Genomic DNA, 18,612 nt, shown 5'->3' with positions numbered 1-18,612 from the left:
GCAGCCTCCTGAACTTGAGTCGGCAACTACAGGCAAGTCCCGGTGCCTCTGCCTCAGTTTCCCTGTCTGTGACACGGGGGAGGGGAATTACATTCACCACCCCCTGAAAAGGATGCTGTGCAGATTCCTGATGAACATTTGGGGTTGGAAGGCGAAATGTGCCAGGGAATATGGGGGAAAGGCCTCCAGTGTGATTTCTTCCTGCCCCTGCTTTCGGCTGTGTTTGGCGGGGGGAGGGGGATGGCAGAGTAGGGAGGGAGTGGAATTGTGTCTGGATTAGCTCCCACTTTCCCAGTGGCATTACTGTAGGGGCTGCTGGTTTTATGTGAAATCTAGGACTGGGAGGTGCGGCAAGGCCAGCAGGTGCAGATTATGTTCGGAGCTGCCATGTGCCGTGACACGATGCGAAGCAATGGGCTTAAACTGCAGCAAGGGAGGTTTAGGTTGGACAGTAGGAAAAAATTCCTACCTGTCAGGGGGGTTAAACACTGGAATAAATTGCCCAGAGATTGTGGAATTTCCAGCACTGGAGATAGGTAAGAGCAGGTTAGACAGACCTGTCAGGGATGATCTAGACTGTGCTTGGTCCTGCCGGGAGGGCAGGGGACTGGACTCGATGACCTTGCGAGGTCCCTTCCAGTTCTAGTGCTCTGTGATTCTATGGTTAACAGCGTGAGTGGAGGACTTGGACGATGGATCCAACAGCAGGCAGGCCAGAGAGGACAAGTCATTATTCCTGTGTCTCGCAGCCATGAGAGTTGTGCCTCATATTAACCCCCCCCAAAAAAATGCTGCTCATAACAATAACAGGACTATAAAGCCCTCGCTGTATTTTAGCAAAGCTTTTTGGGTGGCAGCGTGACCCTGTCGCCTCTCAAGCAAACTGTGGGATGCAGTTCAGCGAGGGTCACGGTGCCAGAAGTCACGGAGTCCTCGGGTGCAAACTAATGTGTGTTTGCTAGTCCTGTATCGACTACGCCTCTCATTGCTACAGTAGAACGTGTGTTTCAACAGAATAACAGAGGTATAAATGTATTCACGGGGATGGAGGCTACATTCCAAGGATAAATGCGGACTAGATTCTGCTCTTCGTTACAGTGGTATAAATCTGGAGCATCTTCACTGATTCTGGTGAAGGCATAACGGAGTCCAGATTTTCCCTCTTAAAGAGCCATTACACCCTGGAAAGTGACTGTAGAAAAGGCACCACTGGGGTTTTATTTATTTCGTCTCTCTATGAGTCCAGATCCAGTTTGCTCTGATGACAATCCCTATGATGTTTTCTTCTAACCGCCAGCCCAGCGAACTCAGCCTGGCCATCCAAAGGACAAGCTGCTTCTATCCTAATTCTGTCTTGACACAAACAGTAAAGATCTGGGACTAGAATCTGGTGAACGGTTCGGCTAACTCTGCAGGAGCTGAAACAGAACCGAGCTGCCTCTCTCATGGCTGTGTTGGCCTCTGCAAGGCAAAAAGGAGTGAAAACGTAGTTTAGGGGGCAGCTTTGACTGTGAGACGCAGATGGGGTGTGTGGGCGTTTTGGGGGTGTGTGTATGCTCATGTAACCCACACACCTAAGCTATGTCTACACTGGTGGCTTCTTGCACAAGAATATTTTGTGCAAGGGTTCTTGTGCAAGAAGTCTTGCGCAAGAAAACGTCCACACTGCCATGTGCGAGCTGTGCTTTTGCACAAGAGCTCACATGGCTGTGTGGATGCTCTCTTGCGCAAGAAAGCTCCGATGGCCATTTTAGCCACAGGGCTTTCCTGCACAAGAAATCCCTGCTGAGGGTCCACACTGCCCTCTTGCACAAGAGCTCCTGCACAAGAAGGCTTACACCTGTTAAAAAAGAGCGTAGCTTTTGTGCAAGAAGCCCTCTGTTACTACGCCGTACTGTAAATTTCCTTGCGCAAGAGCGAGCGGGCAGTGTGGATGCTCTGCGGATTCTTGTGCAAGAACGGCTGTACTTGTGCAAGAAGCCGTGAGTGTAGACATAGCCATAGTGTGGGTCACTGTCCCATGCAGTGGCCCCTAGACCACAGCAACGGATAAGAACAAGTATCAGAGGGGTAGCCGTGTTAGTCTGAATCTGCAAAAGTGACGAGGAGTCCTGTGGCACCTTATAGACTACACTTCAGTTAGTCTATAAGGTGCCACAGGACTCCTTGTCACTTTTGCAGATAAGAACAAGAGACCTTTATAGCATAGGCTGATAGCCAGCTGGCTTATAGCTCAAGCTGTAGAGCTTTGGTTCCCAATCTTTTCCAGTTGAGGACCCATTTTGACAAATCAGGAAGACTTGGTGACCCAAGGCAATTCAAAAATTGGGAGAGGTGAGGAGAGGAGAGGAGAGGGGGCAGAGCCACCCGGCGACCCTTTTGAAATGTAATGGCGACCCATATTTGGGTTCTGACCCATAGGGTGGGAAACCCTGCTGTAGAGGCTCTTATGCTAAGCTCCAGAGGTCCTGGGTTCAAATCCACCTTGTGGCAGTTACACATACATGTCTGTGGAGTGAGAAAGTGGCACAGTTATGCTGTTGTTTTCCCGACCACAATCCCTCCTTCACTCTTCATCCCTGGCCTTTGGCACATTTATGCGTGTAACCTTCATGTTTCATTTAACGTTAAATTCTTGCAATTGAATTTCTCTGGGGTTAGGGTTAGAAAAGATAAAATCCAGAGAAAAGATAAAATGTGGGGTGAGTTGATGTTGATTTCCTAAGCTCATCTGTGTTGGCCAATGGCAAACTCTGCCTTGGAGGTGCATTCAGAAAGCATTTGGACTCTGGTCTCTCTGTGACACCTTAGCCCCAGCTGGGAATTAAAAGCCACCGTGGTGCCAATAGGGTGCAGGAGTTGGAGTATCCAGCACGGCAGCTAGACAGAACCCCTGCGTCCAGCCGTCTCCATACGGAATCTCCTTCATACCGATTACAGCTGGGTCCGTCTTACCTCTGCCATGAAGGACACGGACAAGGAACATGGTGTGGTAGGGAGCAGGGTGCACCGGGAATGCAGGGCACAGCTGTGATTCTCAGGCCAGAAGGCACCACTCTGATGGAGCTTGTGCGGTTCAACCAGTTCTTCCGTATGCTATTTATTCCTTGTTCTGCTACTCCTGCCTGCTTCCCAAAGGCCCTCACCAAGTACAAAGGCTCCACCCATCCATCCCCGGCCACCGCTGCACAGAGAGGAACAACAGACAAGGTATTTTATTCCTAGGCTTGCAACAGGCAAGAGAGAAACAAGGTTTCATGGTAGCAAGAAAACACTGACTAGCTCTAAGGGCTGGCGGCTGCAGGGTCGGAGTGAAGACTGAGGCTGTGTCTACATCCACGGGCACTGTCGATCTAGTTCGACTATGCAAATAGTGTAGCTGAAGTCGACCTCTCGCCGTGGCGTCTTGGGTGCAGTAAGATCGGCGGGGGCTGCTCTCCTGTCGCCACCGGGAACTCTCCTCGTCTTGGTGAAGTACCAGTTTGGACAGGAGCATGTGTGGAGATCGACTGATCGCGTCTAAGCAGACATTATAAATTGATGGCCGGTGGACGGATCGGGTGTAGTATAGACAAGGCCTAAAACGCATACATAGTAATGGTGATTCATGTCCATTCCCTGTCAGATTTGGTTCCGCAACCCTAGAGTCCTCCATAGCGGTTGATTATGGTTGTCTAACACACTTCCTCCTGGGTCATCAGCAGGGTTTGAAACCAGGAGCAGCAGCAGTAGAAGTTGAGATCTGGTTCACTTGCGTGATGCAGTCCCTCTGCTAACAAGCCCCTGCTGCAGACTTTATTCTGCATATGGAGCACTTGCAAGAGAGGGAGAGTGTAACCAGGAACCCGTTTAGCATTTCATAGACTCATAGAACACTAGAGTTGGAAGGGACCTCGAGGGGTCATCGAGTCCAGTCCCCTGCCCCCATGGCAGGACCAAGCTCCATCTAGACTAGTGCTTCTCAAATTTTTCGGCATCACGCCCCCTTTTTGATTTTTGAGAAACACTCGTGCCCCCCCAAAATAGCAGCAAAACTTGTTGAGGGGAAAAAACAGGAACTGCCTGGAGCAGCAAAACTTGATGGGGGGGGGGGGGAGGGCTGGGTCGCTCACGCCCCCCTGGAATTTCTTCACGCCCCCCGAGTTTGGGAACCCATGATCTAGACCATCCCTGACAGATGTCTGTCTAACCTGCTCTTAAATATCTCCAGTGATGGAGAGTCCACAACCTCCCTGGGCAATTTATTCCAGTGTTTAACCCCCCGACAGGCAGGAAGTTTTTCCTAATGTCCAACCTAAACCTCTCTTGCTGCAATTTAAGCCCATTGCTTCTTGTCCTGTCCTCAGAGGCCAAGGGGAACAATTCCGTCCCCTCCTCCCATGACACCCTTTTAGACACCTGAAAACCTCTATCAATTCCCCTCTCAGTCTTCTCCTTTCCAAACTAAACAAGCCCGATTCCTTCAGCCTTGCCTCATAGCTCGTGCTCTCTAGACCTTTCATCATTTTCATTGCTCTTCTCTGGACCCTCTCCAATTTCTCCACATCTTCCTTGTAATGTGGTGCCCAGAACTGGACACAATGCTCCAGCTGAGGCCTAATCTGTGCAGAGTAGAGCGGAAGAATGACTTCTCTTTGGTTGGGGTTTAAACAGTTTGGATTCCCCCCTGTCTGTTCGGCATGTTAATTTCAGGCAACTTGGTTGCGTTCACTTAAAATGTCAAGCAGCGCTCCTTTCCTGCGCACGGCTGGCCCTGCATTAACACAGCGGGAAGGGAAACCTCAGTCTTCCAAGCAAGGAAAGGGACAGAGAACGTAGCCTGGGAACTTCTGTTCTCCCTGCTTCATAACGCAACACGAGGGATGTTTACGAAACGGAAAGACGGAAAATAGCAAACCAGTAAAAAGCGTCTTTGACTCAGGGTGTGATCAGACTGTCACTGAGGCTAAAAATTAAGTGAGATTCAGAGGGACTGGTCAGAGGTTTATATGGGTGAGACTCTCCAGGGTTATCATCGCTAATGCGAAGAGAGTTTCGGAAGGGCTAACAACTTCATCTAAGCCGTTTCTATTAGGGATCAGGATGAAAATTTCATCGGGGGCAGACTCCTGTTTCTGCCTACGGTGGGGTTCTTGCACTTGTTTTGGGAAGCATCCGGCTGTGGCCAATGTCTGACAAGGTCTGGGCTATATGGTGCATGGGTTTGATCCAGTCTGGGAATTCCTGTGGTGTGAAGGAGGGTGGTTTACCTTTGTAACCTCGCTCCCAGATCTTAGGCCCCTGCCTCATCAGACTGGAGAAAGACGTGCTCTCTAGTGCTGACAGCGCGCCGGCTGACGGGACGGGTTCCATGCCTAGCTCTGATGAGTGCTCGACCTTAGCCCAGCGACCGAATTGCTCCGTGCCTCAGTTTCCCCTGCTCTAAATTGGGGCTCATGATTACTCCCCCAGACCCTTGGCGTCGGGGAGACAGAACTGGAGTTTGCGAGGTGCTTGGGAGCGGCTGAATGAAAGGCAGCTCTAGGTATGGTTTTGAAAATACCCTAGCGCTATGCGAGCAATTGAACGGATTCCCCGGGCTTTGATTTCCACCAGGACGGGTTCCAAATCATCTCATAAATGACACCCGGGCATTATTTTGCTCCTAACTGAAATGCAGCCAGCAGTGGTGTGGACAGTGGTCTCTGTCCAGCCTCAGCTCTCCAAGACAGACCGTAAATAATATTGTGTCCGATGGACGCGGCATTAGAGAGGAAGCAGAAAGTAACTACCCGAGCTGGGATCCAGATCTTTGCTCCTGTGGAAATGCGCTAATAGTCCCTGAAGGACTGCATGTGGCCAGGACAGTGGTGCTAGGAAGGACTAAGGCCATTACTGAGTCGCCATCAAAGCAGAACTCTGGCAGTTGTTTATTCCCAAAGACGCGTCAGCCAGGTGTTGACTCAGCCGGGACACGTGCTCTAATGAGATCACAGTATGCACTCAGTCCGGGGATGGGTTTTGCTCCGCCAGCAGTTCTGTTTTGAGCAAAATTACTCACCCGGTTCCTTTGCAGCATCTCAGACCCTGGCACGTAGGTGAACTCTGGACAAATCCTGACACGGAAAAGTTTGCTCCTTGATCATTTATAAAAATCTCTTCATAATGTTTACGTAGAAGGTGAGAGGTATGCACGATTCTCCAAGAGAGCTGCGGGCGGGGCAACACGCAAACTCTTTCTGCACCTTGGGGAGGAGGAGGTGTGGTCTAGTGGGCAAGGTGGTAGCCTCGGCATTAACAGAGCTGCAGTTATATGCTTTCTCTGCCACTGATTTTATGTGTGACCTTGGGCGAGTCCCTTAGCTTCTGTGGCTTGGTTCTCCATGTGTAAAATAAGACTTCCCTGCCTCCTGTAGGGCTAAATACATTCAAAATTGTGAGGGGGCTCAGAGACTCCCAGTGAGGGGGGGCCAGACATAGGATGAAGATTTAAATATATTGCCTGACAAGGAAGCAAACAGCTACTCAGTATCTGACAATGACAAGCGGCTCGTTTCTGATGTCTGGATTCCTGCCGGCCCTGTGCCCGGGCAGCCTAAACATCACAGTCCGAGAGCAAAGGCCTACATGTGGATTGGATTTTAAATGCTCCCCCTTCCCCATTTCATCCGAGGACATCGGTGCTGGGGGAGGGGGCTGCTGCAACCCACCCCCCTAGCTTACCGTGGTTTCCATCATGTGCTGGGTTTAGGGTGAGAAATCCTTTTTTGGGTCGGAGTATGGCAACCCCCCACTCCCTCGTGGCCTAGTTCCTACCCTGCTTCCCCCTCTGGGACACCAGGAAGGGACCCCTCTCCCCCTGTCCTTGCATAGGGCATTGGTTGAGCAATGTTTCCTCTATTTTGTTTCCAACTGTGTGCGGAATAAATGTGATGTGCACCAAAGCGTGTGTGGATGTGCACCACCAATAGCCACACATGCTGCCGGCTGTGGGGAGGTTGGGGGTGCTCTGCTCATCAGGGAGGCGGCATTTGAATGTCTCCTCGGCGGCCGCACCAGCACTCAGCCGACAAGGAACACTGGCTGAGGGCCCCAGCCGCATGTGGGAGATGACGCCTATGGCAAAGGCTTTGCAAAATAATACCCACGCAGCAGAGGGCCTGTAGAAGTGTTTTGGCACCTAATTCCCCCTGAAATCCAAGGGATTTGGGCACCTATGTGCCTCTGAGGATCTGGGCGTAGGCAGAGTCCCTTCTGCCCCCCATGGCTCTGGCCTCCTTACCCAGGATCTCCAAGCACGTTGCTGACCGTGATTCACCCCTCCCAGCCGGCCAGCAGCTCTGTCTGCCCCGTGGGGGGCTGGGATACTGCGGGGTGACTTGCCCAAGGCCATACAGTTTGGTCACCATGGCAACAAAGCTGGAGTCCTGGTGGACCGGGCCCTGCTGTAACCACTCTGCAGCGCTGTCGAGAATGAAGGCTCCTCCACGCAAGCAGGCAGGGATGTGCTGTCTGCCCTCTTGGCTCCAGCCCTCACTTATGGGGCTCCTGTCCCCACTGGGACAGGGACACCGTCCTCCGGAGCGAGCACGGGGGCCTTCCCAGGGCGGCGGCGAAGTGCGTCTCAGTGCCTGCTCTGGGGTTGCATCCCTCCCCCACGGGGCTGCCTTCCGCCTGCCTTTCTCATGTGTCTGCGGAGCCCTCTGGTCGCAAACAGCGAGGCAGGGCCCAGCACTGGCTTGGGAGAGGAGCCGGAGCCGTCGGGGGCTGGACTGTCACGCGACACCCAGACCTCCCCTGCTCCCAGGTTCCATCCCCACCGCAGGAGGAGACGGCCCCAAGTCTGGGACTGCGCCCCAGGGCGAAGCCGGGCCCAATTTCCCAGACCCGCTTTGCTCCCAGGGACTGCGGCGGGAGTTGCCGCTGTTCAGTTCCCGACGTGGCCCCAGCGGGTTTACAGTTTCGACTCGCCAGTTTTCACTACGGCTTGAGGGCCAGTGTAGACACGAGCAAACTGCTTCTGTCTTTCTCATTCAGCTCAGGCTTAGAGCCCCCTCCGTGCTAGGCGCTGTACAAACACAGGAGACCCTCTGCCCCTCTGCTCCCCCATCTATGATGGCATTTCAAAGAATTGCATCCGCTCTGTGCTCCCATTCAAAGAGCCGTCAGTTCTAATCCACGGGGCCAGCCGCTGTTCCATGTCCTAGGGTAGGCCAGGCTAGCGGGTCATTGCTGAGCCTGGCCAGGGAAAGGCATCGGATGAATCATAGAATCATAGAATCATAGGACTGGAAGGGACCTCGAGAGGTCATCGAGTCCAGCCCCCCGCCCTCAAGGCAGGATCAAGCTCCGTCTACACCATCCCTGACAGATGTCTATCCAACCTGTTCTTAAATATCTCCAGAGAGGGAGATTCCACCACCTCCCTTGGCAATTTATTCCAATATTTGACCACCCTGACAGTTAGGAATTTTTTCCTAATGTCCAATCTAAACCTCCCCTGCTGCACTTTAAGCCCATTACTCCTTGTCCTGTCCTCAGAAAGCCGGACACTGGGTCCCTCTGTACACTCAGCGTGATGGGGATGGCAGGAGGCCTGTGTGTCCAAGACCAGGAACGAGGCCTAGCACCTCTTCAGGTCGTCCCCACTGACACATTGAGCCCTGGTAAGATTCCACGGCACTATTGGAAGACTGAGAGGGGACGTGATAGCCGTTTTCAAGTACCTAAAAGGAGGGGAATATTGTTTTCCTTGGCCTCTGAGGACAGGACAAGAAGCAATGGGCTTAAACTGCAGCAAGGGAAGTTTAGGTTGCACCGGAGGAAAAACTTCCTGTCAGGGTGGTTACACACCGGAATAAATTGCCTAGGGAGGTTGTGGAATCTCCATCGCTGGAGATATTTCAGAGCAGGTTGGACAGACGCCTGTCAGGGATGGTCTAGATCAGGTTTCTCAACCCTGAGCGAAGTCTGGGGGGGACGTCAACAAAACTGAAATGTGGAGAAAACAGTGTTTGTTTGAAGTTTTACAGCACTTTATTATTTTTGTCCTTTTTACACCCAAAAATGTCATCGCCCGCCCGGCTACAATGAAGTTGTTTAAACAAATGTGTTGCAATGGTAGAAAAAAATGTTGTGTGTGTCTGAAAACTGTAGGTACTGGGGGTCCTTAGAATTTGTTTTAAAGGGGGACTTTGTAAAAAAAATGTTGAGAAACACTGGTCTGAACAGTGCTTGGTCCGGCCGAGAGGGCAGGGGACTGGACTTGATGACCTCTCAAGGTCGCTTCCAGTTCTAGGATGCTTGGATTTTTACAGTGGCGCTTAACTTATACGGCAAGTTAAAAGCAGCACCTGGCTACACCAAGGCACTTTTCCCCGCACGCTGTCAGCGTCCGATTGGCCGACCTTCGCAGTACAACTAAATCCTTCCTGCTTCTGCCTCTCTGCAGAGTCGGCCCTGCTGCGGGAGAGGGAGCAGGCAGCTGGAAACTAAAGCAGGGTGGCCATTCTGAGGCTCGTGAGATGCATTCGGCTCTCTCACTGGTAACGTGAGGTGCACGGAGCCAGCCATGTCCCTCCCCCCCTTTTCTGCCTGTCAGAGGGGGGGCAGAGGGCGGAGCTCAGGGCTTCTGCCCTGTGGTGGGTGGTGGAGTTAGAGACTTTGCCAGAGATAGGGTCAGCAAACCCTGGCAAAAATCTGCAGGAGGTTGTTGGGGGGGGTTCAAGCCCCAAGCCCTGGCAGGCACATCCTGGCTCTTGAACTTCTAAAGATTGTCGTACGAAGCTCTGATGCTCACAGTCAATAAGTTTGGCCACCCCTGAGCTAGAGAACTATCCATGAACTGGTGAGCCAAGTTCTCCGTGCAAGGAGGAAGGACCATCCTGGTTCCAGCTGCTAAGCTAGGGCTGGGGAGCAGCGTTCCCTTTAATTTTTTCCCCATCCATGTGCAGAATCAATTTTGTTGTATGCACCAAGGCAAGCGCAGAGGCGCACCACCAATAGGAACACATGCTGCCGGCTCTAGGTGGCTGTGGGACCATCCTGGTTCCAGCTGCTAAGCTGAGGCTGGGAAGCAGCATTCCCTCTAATTTTTCCCCATCCATGTGCAGAATTAATTTTGTTATATGCACCAAGGCAAGCGCAGAGGCGCACCACCAATAGGAACACATGCTGCCGGCTTTAGGTGGCTGTGGGACCATCCTGGTTCCAGCTGCTAAGCTGGGGTTGGGGAGCAGTGTTCCCTCTAATTTTTCCCCCATCCATGTGCAGAATCAATTTTGTTATATGCACCAAGGCAAGCGCAGAGGCGCACCACCAATAGGAACACATGCTGCCGGCTCTAGGTGGCTGTGGGACCATCCTGGTTCCAGCTGCTAAGCTGGGGCTGGGGAGCAGCGTTCCCTCTAATTTTTCCCCCATCCATGTGCAGAATTAATTTTGTTATATGCACCAAGGCAAGCGCAGAGGCGCACCACCAATAGGAACACATGCTGCCGGCACTAGGTGGCTGTGGGTGCTCTGCTAATCAGCTGGGCCACACCTGGATCTCTCCTGGGGGCCACCCAAGTGCTCAGCATACAGGGAATACTGCTTGGGAGACCCCTTGTCAGTTCCGGGCTCCGCCTCTCCCTGGGTAACCTTGTGTCCCTCTCCCCACCTGTGGAACTCAGATAAGAGGATTCCCCTGCCTCACAAGAGGGAGGGGAGGGTGTCTACTGAGGTGCTCAGACACTGCAGTGTTTGGGGCCGGATCAGGACCTTTTGGGGCAAATAGTAAATTCAATGAAAACATGCATTTGAGAGGGCACTGAAACTATTTGTGAATTCAGGTGAAATTCAGGGACTAGCCCAGACCCTCACGCCACACACAAAAAACCATTCCAGATGTTTTGCCTCAACCATTTTGCAACAGGTGGGTTTGACTTTTCGCTTTGCACCGTTTCATTCCAGCCATTTTGAAACGAATCGTTTCAGGTTCTCCTTTTGAAACGGCCTCGGCAGTTTAGCGACTTAGAAAAACAGGCAAAGCAAAAAATTGGTGAAAAACGCTTGAAGACCAACTGAAACAAACAAAGAAACCTGCAAAAATGGTTTAAAGTGGAACAAAAACAATTCGTTTCAACCTGAAACAATTTCTTTTCATTTTGCTGAGGAAAAAAATCAATTTCTGTTCAAACTGACCCAGTTTATTTGTTTTTTAAAATTATTCAGCTTAGTCCCCAAACTAAATAATAAACTAGCGGCTCAGATATATTCAAGAAATTGCCCAGTTCTCGGGGGGGGGGGGGGGGAAGGGGACCCCTCATAGTTTAAAACAGAAACATTGTGAGGGTCCCCTCTTTTTTTCTCCACTCAAGGTCATCTGAGGAAGTGGCTTTTGCCCATGAAAGCTCATGCTACTAGATATATTTGTTAGTCTCTAAAGTGCTGCAGGACAACTCGTTGTTTTTAAAGTTACAGTCTAGCACAGATACCACTCTGCGGTCTGTGATTGTCTCTCAGGGCTTGTCTTCACTTACAGGGAGATCCACGCTGTGGAGATCAATCTCCCAGAGTTTGATTTAGTGGGTCTAGTAAGGACCCTCTCAATCAACCGCTGAGGGCGCCCCCTTCGATTCCGCTACTCCACCGGCTCACAAGGAGTAAGGGAAGTCAACGGGAGAGTTTTTCATCGACCTCCCGCTGTGGGGACACTGGAAATTCGACCTAAGGTATGTCGACTCCAGCTATGCTATTCTCATAGCTGGAGTTGTGTATCTTAGGTTGACTTTCTCCACAAGGGCAGACCTGCCCTTTCTGTGTGTCTGTGCAGATCCCAGCACAATGGGGCTCTGACCTTGATCAGTGCCAATAGACTCTGTCCTAATTCAGTATAAAATAGCAGCCTTCCTCATGTTCTGTCTCCCCCTCCTCCTCACAGGTCTGGCTGGGGGTCTCTGCTTTGTTATCCGAACTGCTGCGTTAGCTGCATCCCTTCCTCGTCCCTCCACTCGAGACAGAGGGGACAAGGGAGAGGTTTGGATTTTGGATGATGGGGGTTCAGCGCACACGGCGCTCTTAAGATAATCGCTGGCGGTGGGTATGAGTTGGAAGGGACTCCAGTTGCCAGGCTAAGTGTATGGCCCTGGCTGTTGATAAAAGCTCATCTTTGCGCTTACAGATGGAGCAAACGAGATCTGGACGCACGCTGTACAGAGTCACACTTTGGAATGGAAGCTCATGCTAAGCACAGTTGTCAAACGTGGCTGCTTGCCCTGAGTTATCAGGGCCTCTGTTTCTCTCTCCTCCCTCTTCTGAGATGTCTTTGCCTGTCCAGCTTTCTCGCCTCTCTCGGTCTGTCTCAACGGCTGACGAGCAGCCGCACTAAATGTCTCTCTCCCACCCCCTGGCCGAGAAAAGCAGGACATCCCCCCCCAAAAAACGGTAACTGTCAATGACGGTTGTGAAATTATTTCACTACAAACCCAGGACGTCACCAGTGACGCGACATTCCCACCCACCTAAACTCACACCTCATCCTCCCCAAGCATCAAGCCCCCCAAATACGCCTCCCCCCATCTCAGGTCCTCAGCACACCCTGGTCCGGCCCCTGTTTATGCCTCTCCCCTCCTTCCTCTAGGCACATCCACCCACACAGCCTCCTCGGACGGATTAAGATCAGTTGTGGATTGCCTCTACCGATGTGGGAACTCATAGGGCACCACAGTTATCCCCATTGCACGGGTAGGGAAACTGAGGCATGCATGGTTAGCTCGACAAGGGGGTTTAGGCGTCGCAATGCTTCATGGTGTAATAACGTCATTGATTCAATGGGCGTTAGGTGTCTAAATACCTTTGAGAACCTGGGCCAGAGAGACCCAGTGATCCAGCCACGTGGGCGGTCGGGGACATGCAGAAAACGAAAGTCAGGTCTCCCATCTCCCGGGCAGAGCCGTCGGCTCATCCCTCCTCTCCTAGATAGGCCACACTCAAAGACCCAGTGGAAATCCGTGGAGCTTTGCCATTCGCTTCCCTGTGAGCAGGGAGGACAAGGGTTTCGTTCTGCCCGTTTGGCCACGAATTGAATGAGCATTAGGATTACTTGTGATGTGCGGGGAGTGTCTGTTCCAAGCACCCGACACCTCACGCTCTTTGCACCAGCTGCCCTGCTGGGTTCTAAGCAAACACTCCGGGCACGATGCACTGTTCTTGTCCCCAGCATCCGGGGTGCAACGCGGGGCCAGGGATTGCTTGGGCGGACACCAAGACAACTGCGGAGTCAGGCGCAAGAGACCAGTGAATAGAGAGAGGCGGGAGGGAGCCGCAGAAAGGTGTAGACAAGGGAGAAGCTTAGCAGAGCTGCTCCGTGGAGCCGTGGAGGGAGCGCGGACCTGTGCCCCGCACCGCCATCCGTCGGGCACCTCTTGGTAGCTCTGTCACAGGGCTGCACAGGCGCTTTCACCCTGCAGGCTGCTGGGCTTTGTCGTTCACATCTGGGGTACATTACAAACGGTACCGCTAATGAGGCTCATCGCGGGAGGACCTGGCCCCTCTCCAAGACTAGCTGGACCGGGAGCTGGGGAAAATCAGGACGGCGGATAAATGTCTGCCTCACCTGGTAGAAAAAAGGAGCATCATCCCCATTGTACACATGGGGAAACTGAGGCACGGGTGTGACTTGCCTGAGGCCACCTAGGAAGCCCAGGGTAGAACTGGGACTTGACCTCAGGCCTGCTGAGCCCCAGTTGAAGGTTTGTACTTCCTCAGCAGAGACGCGAGGCGATGCGACCAATTACAGGTGTGGACGCCTTGGAGAAAGGCCAGTGCAGGACAACCAAAATGATTCGGGGGCTGGAGCGCATGACCTATAAGGAGAGGCTGAGGGATTTGGTCTTATTTAGTCTGCAGAAGAGAAGAGCGAGGGGGGATTTGAGAGCAGCCTTCAATTCCGTGAAGGGGGGTTCCAAAGAGGCTGGCGAGAGGCTGTTCTCAGGGATGGCAGGTGGCGGAACAAGGAGCAATGGGCTCCAGTTGCAGTGGGGGAGGTCTAGGTACGCCAGACAGTATGTAACTACGGAGTGTGGGGGTGGGGCGGGATGCATATCCCCGGGGCCGGACTCGCCCGTGAGCCCTGTCAGGACTGAGCGCGGGACAGGCAGCACCCTGGGATCTGTGTGCACCCCGAGCCAGCCCCACTCCCCGCTGGCCGGTCACCCCCCCGCTCCTGCCTGGTCAGCGCCGCTTCCCGCCGGCTGGTCCCCCCCATCTCCCCCGGCCAGCCCCCCCATCTGAGATCGAGTGTGTCCGGTATTTTTTTTAAACCATGCGGTAGCCCTAAACACAGGGTTTGCAAGGGGGTGTGGACCTGCTGCCTTCTGCAGCCCTAGTACACTCAGGCTTTGCTTCCGGCCTTCAGCCTGGGAGTTTGCCTGACCAGAGCTCCCCAGCTCTCCCCGTCTCAGGAAGCCTCCTGTTCCTCAGACAGAGCACGATCGAGTCTGTCTCCACCCGCTCCAGGCGCCTCTATTTATACAGCGCTCAGCTGGGCCCTAACTGGCTCACGCTGGCTCCCTAGCTCCACCCCTCTCCTAGGGCGGGGTTTTAACCTTTAAAGGGCCAGCGTGGGGCAGACGCCCTGTCACGTGGGTCTGAGTAGCAGCGCTGGAGAGCCAGCAGGTTTCGGGGACGGCACTTTCTGGTGTCATCACCCAGGCCAGAAATACCCCGGGACTCGTCTCTTCCTCCTGGTGTTTGAGCCCGTCTCATGCTACTCCAGGTGGCCACTGGGCAGAGCACAAAAGAAGTGAAAAATCAGGCACTTTTTTTTTTTTTTTGAGCCTTGAAAAAAGATTTTTGGGAGCAGGGGGGCCGGAACAATTGGTACGAGGGAGGAGGGCGAGGGCATGACAGAGCCCAGCTGTAAACCCTGTGTCTGATGGAAACCACTTCAAGCCAGGGGGTGCAGCTGCACCAACACCTCCCGTTTGGGAGGAGGTTCGGGCGAGAGCACGGGGGCGGGCTCAGTCACTCCTAAAGCCAGTGACTCTAGGCTGTGACCCATCGAAGGCTGCACAGCCCTTCCTAGGGGTCCACACCCTGAAGCTCTGTCTACACTTGGAAGGCTCCAGTGTAGACCGACCTCCGGTGCTAGGCGGGGTTCTCCAGGTAACCTCCTCGCCAGGGTGGTCACTGGAAAAATGCTCCTGTCGACATCGTGCTGGCTACACTGGGGTTAGGTTGGCGTAACTACGTCATAAGAACGGCCGTACGGGGTCAGACCAAAGGTCCATCTAGCCCAGTAGCCTGTCTGCCTACGTCACGTAAGGGGGTGGATTTTCCAACCCCTCTCCCCCGGGCAATGTGGCTGTGCCAATGGCAGTTCCTAGTGTAGCCAGGCCTAATGGGGATGGGGGGGGGGCAAAGCAGACAACTGCCCCAGGGCCTGGCAATTCAGTGCCCTGGGCCCTTTAAACTGCCGCCAGAGCCCAGCACAGCGCGCTGCAGAGCCCCAGCTGGCGTGCTCCGGATGGCCCTGGGGAGGTGTGGCCTGGGTGGCACCGAGGCCAGCTGCTCTGGCCCCGCCCCTTCCGGGAGCATGACGCAGCCCCCCCCCCCCCCAGGGGTCGGGGGAGTCTGTCATCTCACCTGAGCGTGGCTCCGCCCTGGGCGTTTTTCACCTCTCACAATTCATTCTCGCAAGGTAGTGAACCCACTTGGAAATGTACAGGCGAGGGTGGGAGGTGGCCCCCCCACACCCCTCCCGGTGAGCCCCCCCCCCCGATGTTTTCCAGGCTACAGCTTTGTTGTACCGCACGGCGCGGTCACTCTTACAGAGGTGGGGGTGAGAGGGGTGGAGGTCTTTTGACTAGAGGGCCGGCTCGCGGCGGGGGCGGGGGGAGAAGCCAGGAGCGAGGGGTCTGGATGCAGGAGGGGTCTACGGGTTGGGGGGACTCAGGGTGGGGACAGGGGGTTGGAGCTTATGGCTGAGAACGGGCTGTCCTCCAGCGGCTCCCGGGCAGCGGCGCGGGGGGGACTGAAGCAATTTCCTGCCTCTCCCGGCACCGCAGACCAGCCTGCCCCCCCAGGGAAGCGGCCGGCAGCAGCTCTGGCTCCTAGGCGGAGGTCCACAAGCAGCGATGCCCGCGGCGCTCACCTGCAGGCAGAGACCCCACCCCCCAGCTCCCATTGGCTGGGAATTGGCCAATGGGAGTGTGGAGCCAATGCCCAGGGCGGGAGCAGCGCATGGAGCCCCGTGGTCCCTCCACCGAGGAGCCAGACCTGCTGCAAGCCGCTTCCGGGATGCCGCGAGCTCTGCAGGGCCAGGCCAGGTAGGAAGCCGCCTTAGCACCCCTACTAGCCCCCAGTTCTCCCTACAGCAAGGAGACCCGGTGCTTGATATTGTGCAACCAGTGCTGGGTCGTGACCCCTAGACTGAAAACCACTGCCCGACATCTCCATTCCAGTCAGTCCCTTATTGCACACATCGGAAGCATCGCGCTGCACAACACCACAATCCCTGTCGGCTACCATCACAACGCTGCCCTCTAATACACACATCCTGCAAGCAATACACTCACCATAAAGCATGTTCGGGAAGACCAAGCCTTAACTAGCTGGCAATCCTGGTGGGTGGGGGTGTAGGGAAAGCAGAAGGTTCCCCCCAAACAAGAAAAGCTCGAGGGACCCTCTGGACGCAAGGCTTGCGCCGCGTCGAAATACTCGCCCAGAGCGTTAGCCTCCCCATGACTCCCCCTCCTCTTTCTGTCTCGCCCAGGTGAAAGTGTGGTTCCAAAACAGAAGGACGAAATACAAGAGGCAGAAGCTGGAGGAGGAAGGCCCGGAGTCAGACCAGAAGAAGAAAGGTTCGCATCACATCAATAGATGGCGGATTGCCACCAAGCAGTCCAATGGGGAAGACATTGATGTCACTTCCAATGACTAGAAAAGGAGGCCGGCTGCTGGCAAATAAACCAATGAGAGGAACATGGGGGAAGAGGGGAAAATACGGGGCAAAGAAAAGAAAAACTGTAGAGATTTCACAAAGGCAAAGCAATCGCCACCAGCTGAGCCTCCTCCGTGGCACGTAGGCCGAACGAGAGGCCTACGGGCCAACTCCTCCCTCAGCACCGAGTTCTGCGCCCTGGCCGGCCTTCACAGGCGTTTTGGAAAGGAAAACGCCTGGAGAGCAGAGGAAACGCCGGTCACGCGCTTCTGGGAACTGAGCCGAGCTGCCATTCCTCCCAGCCTGACGCTGTCGGTCAGCCACACGATCAAATAAAAAAGTCAACCAAGAAACTCCATGTACACAATTTTCTTTTCTTTTTTTTTTTTTTACACATGTTTATTTTAATTTATTCTTTTTAATTTTGTGCGTGTGCCTGCGTGGCCTGTCGTAGGTAGTGAACAGCTGTAGCGTGCGTGACTGTATGGTAATAAAAGCAACATGGGCTCAAAGTATATCTCATTCCCTTGGCAGGGTGAAGGGCGGAGGTGGGAGGAATCCAGTGGTGCTGCCTACAGGTCGCAAGAATTCACAGATGCTGGTCAGATCAAGATATCCACTTTTCCCATCCGACCACAGACCCTTCTCCAGAGTGTTTTAAAATCACTGGCACTGAAATCATTCCTGGTAGAACTGGATGAGCAGGGAAATGCTGATTCACTGTTATCTGTGACCAAGTTCGTTAACCTGTACCCAGGTTTGTAGGTCCTTATTTTTCATGGGCATTAGGAACTGCTGCCCATGCTAGAACCAGATGCTTTAGATATAGGCATAAGTGCCCCATAGTTGCGGAATAATCGGCCTGTGGGGATATTTTTCATTGTCCTCCGATAGAGGTTCGTTCATACTCTGAACCATGGGGAGTTTATATTGCTTCTAAAATGCGTGGCTATTTTGATGTCTCCACAGGGTAATCGTGTTAGCTAATATCTGCAAAAACAACAAGGAGTCCTGTAGCGCCTTGGGGTGTGTCTAGACTACATGCCTCCGTCGACGGAGGCATGCAGATTAGACAGATCGGCAGAGGGAAATGAAGCCGCGATTAAAATAATCGCGGCTTCCTTTAAATTTAAATGGCTGCCCCGCTCTGCCGATCAGCTGTTTGTCGGCAGATCGGGGCAGTCTGGACGCGCCGCGTCGACAAAGAAGCCTTTCTTGATCGGCACAGGTAAACCTGGTTTCACGAGGCATACCTGTGCCGATCAAGAAAGGCTTCTTTGTCGACGCGGCGCGTCCAGACTGCCCCGATCTGCCGACAAACAGCTGATCGGCAGAGCGGGGCAGCCATTTAAATTTAAATGAAGCCGCGATTATTTTAATCGCAGCTTCATTTCCCTCTGCCGATCTGTCTAATCTACATGCCTCCGTCGACAGAGGCATGTAGTTTAGACGTACCCTTAGAGACAGGGTATGTCTACACAGCAGGGCTACAGTCCAATTAAGCTACACAACTTCAGCTACGTCAATGGTGTAGCTGAAGTCAAAATAGCTTAATTTGGCTTTTACACAGCAGGAAGTCTATGATTCTATGAAGAACAATCTTCCTTTGACTTCCCTTACTCTTTGTGAAATGAGGGTTACCAGGAGTCGGTGTAAGAAGTCCTCCAGCTTGCCATTATTTCGGAATAAAGGCTTGTAGTATAGACACG

The 18,612-nt window shown here is 53.4% G+C and overlaps 1 protein-coding gene across 1 annotated transcript in view; it reads left to right on the top strand.

Annotated features, from left to right (window-relative positions):
- The window catches only part of EMX1 (empty spiracles homeobox 1), a 30,455-nt gene extending 13,199 nt beyond the window's left edge, over positions 1-17,256 (top strand). Inside the window, exon 3 of the mRNA XM_075931043.1 lies at positions 16,736-17,256. Coding sequence (XP_075787158.1) covers positions 16,736-16,903 — 168 coding nt within the window. The 3' untranslated portion in view covers positions 16,904-17,256. The remainder of the gene's footprint in view (positions 1-16,735) is intronic.
- The last annotated feature ends 1,356 nt before the right edge of the window (positions 17,257-18,612 follow it).

The sequence above is a fragment of the Pelodiscus sinensis genome, chromosome 5 (genome assembly GCF_049634645.1).
Source record: "Pelodiscus sinensis isolate JC-2024 chromosome 5, ASM4963464v1, whole genome shotgun sequence".
Classification (NCBI taxonomy): Eukaryota; Metazoa; Chordata; order Testudines; family Trionychidae; genus Pelodiscus; species Pelodiscus sinensis.
The sequence above is the reverse complement of the archived record's forward strand: the minus strand, read 5'-3'. Positions and strand labels throughout refer to the sequence as shown.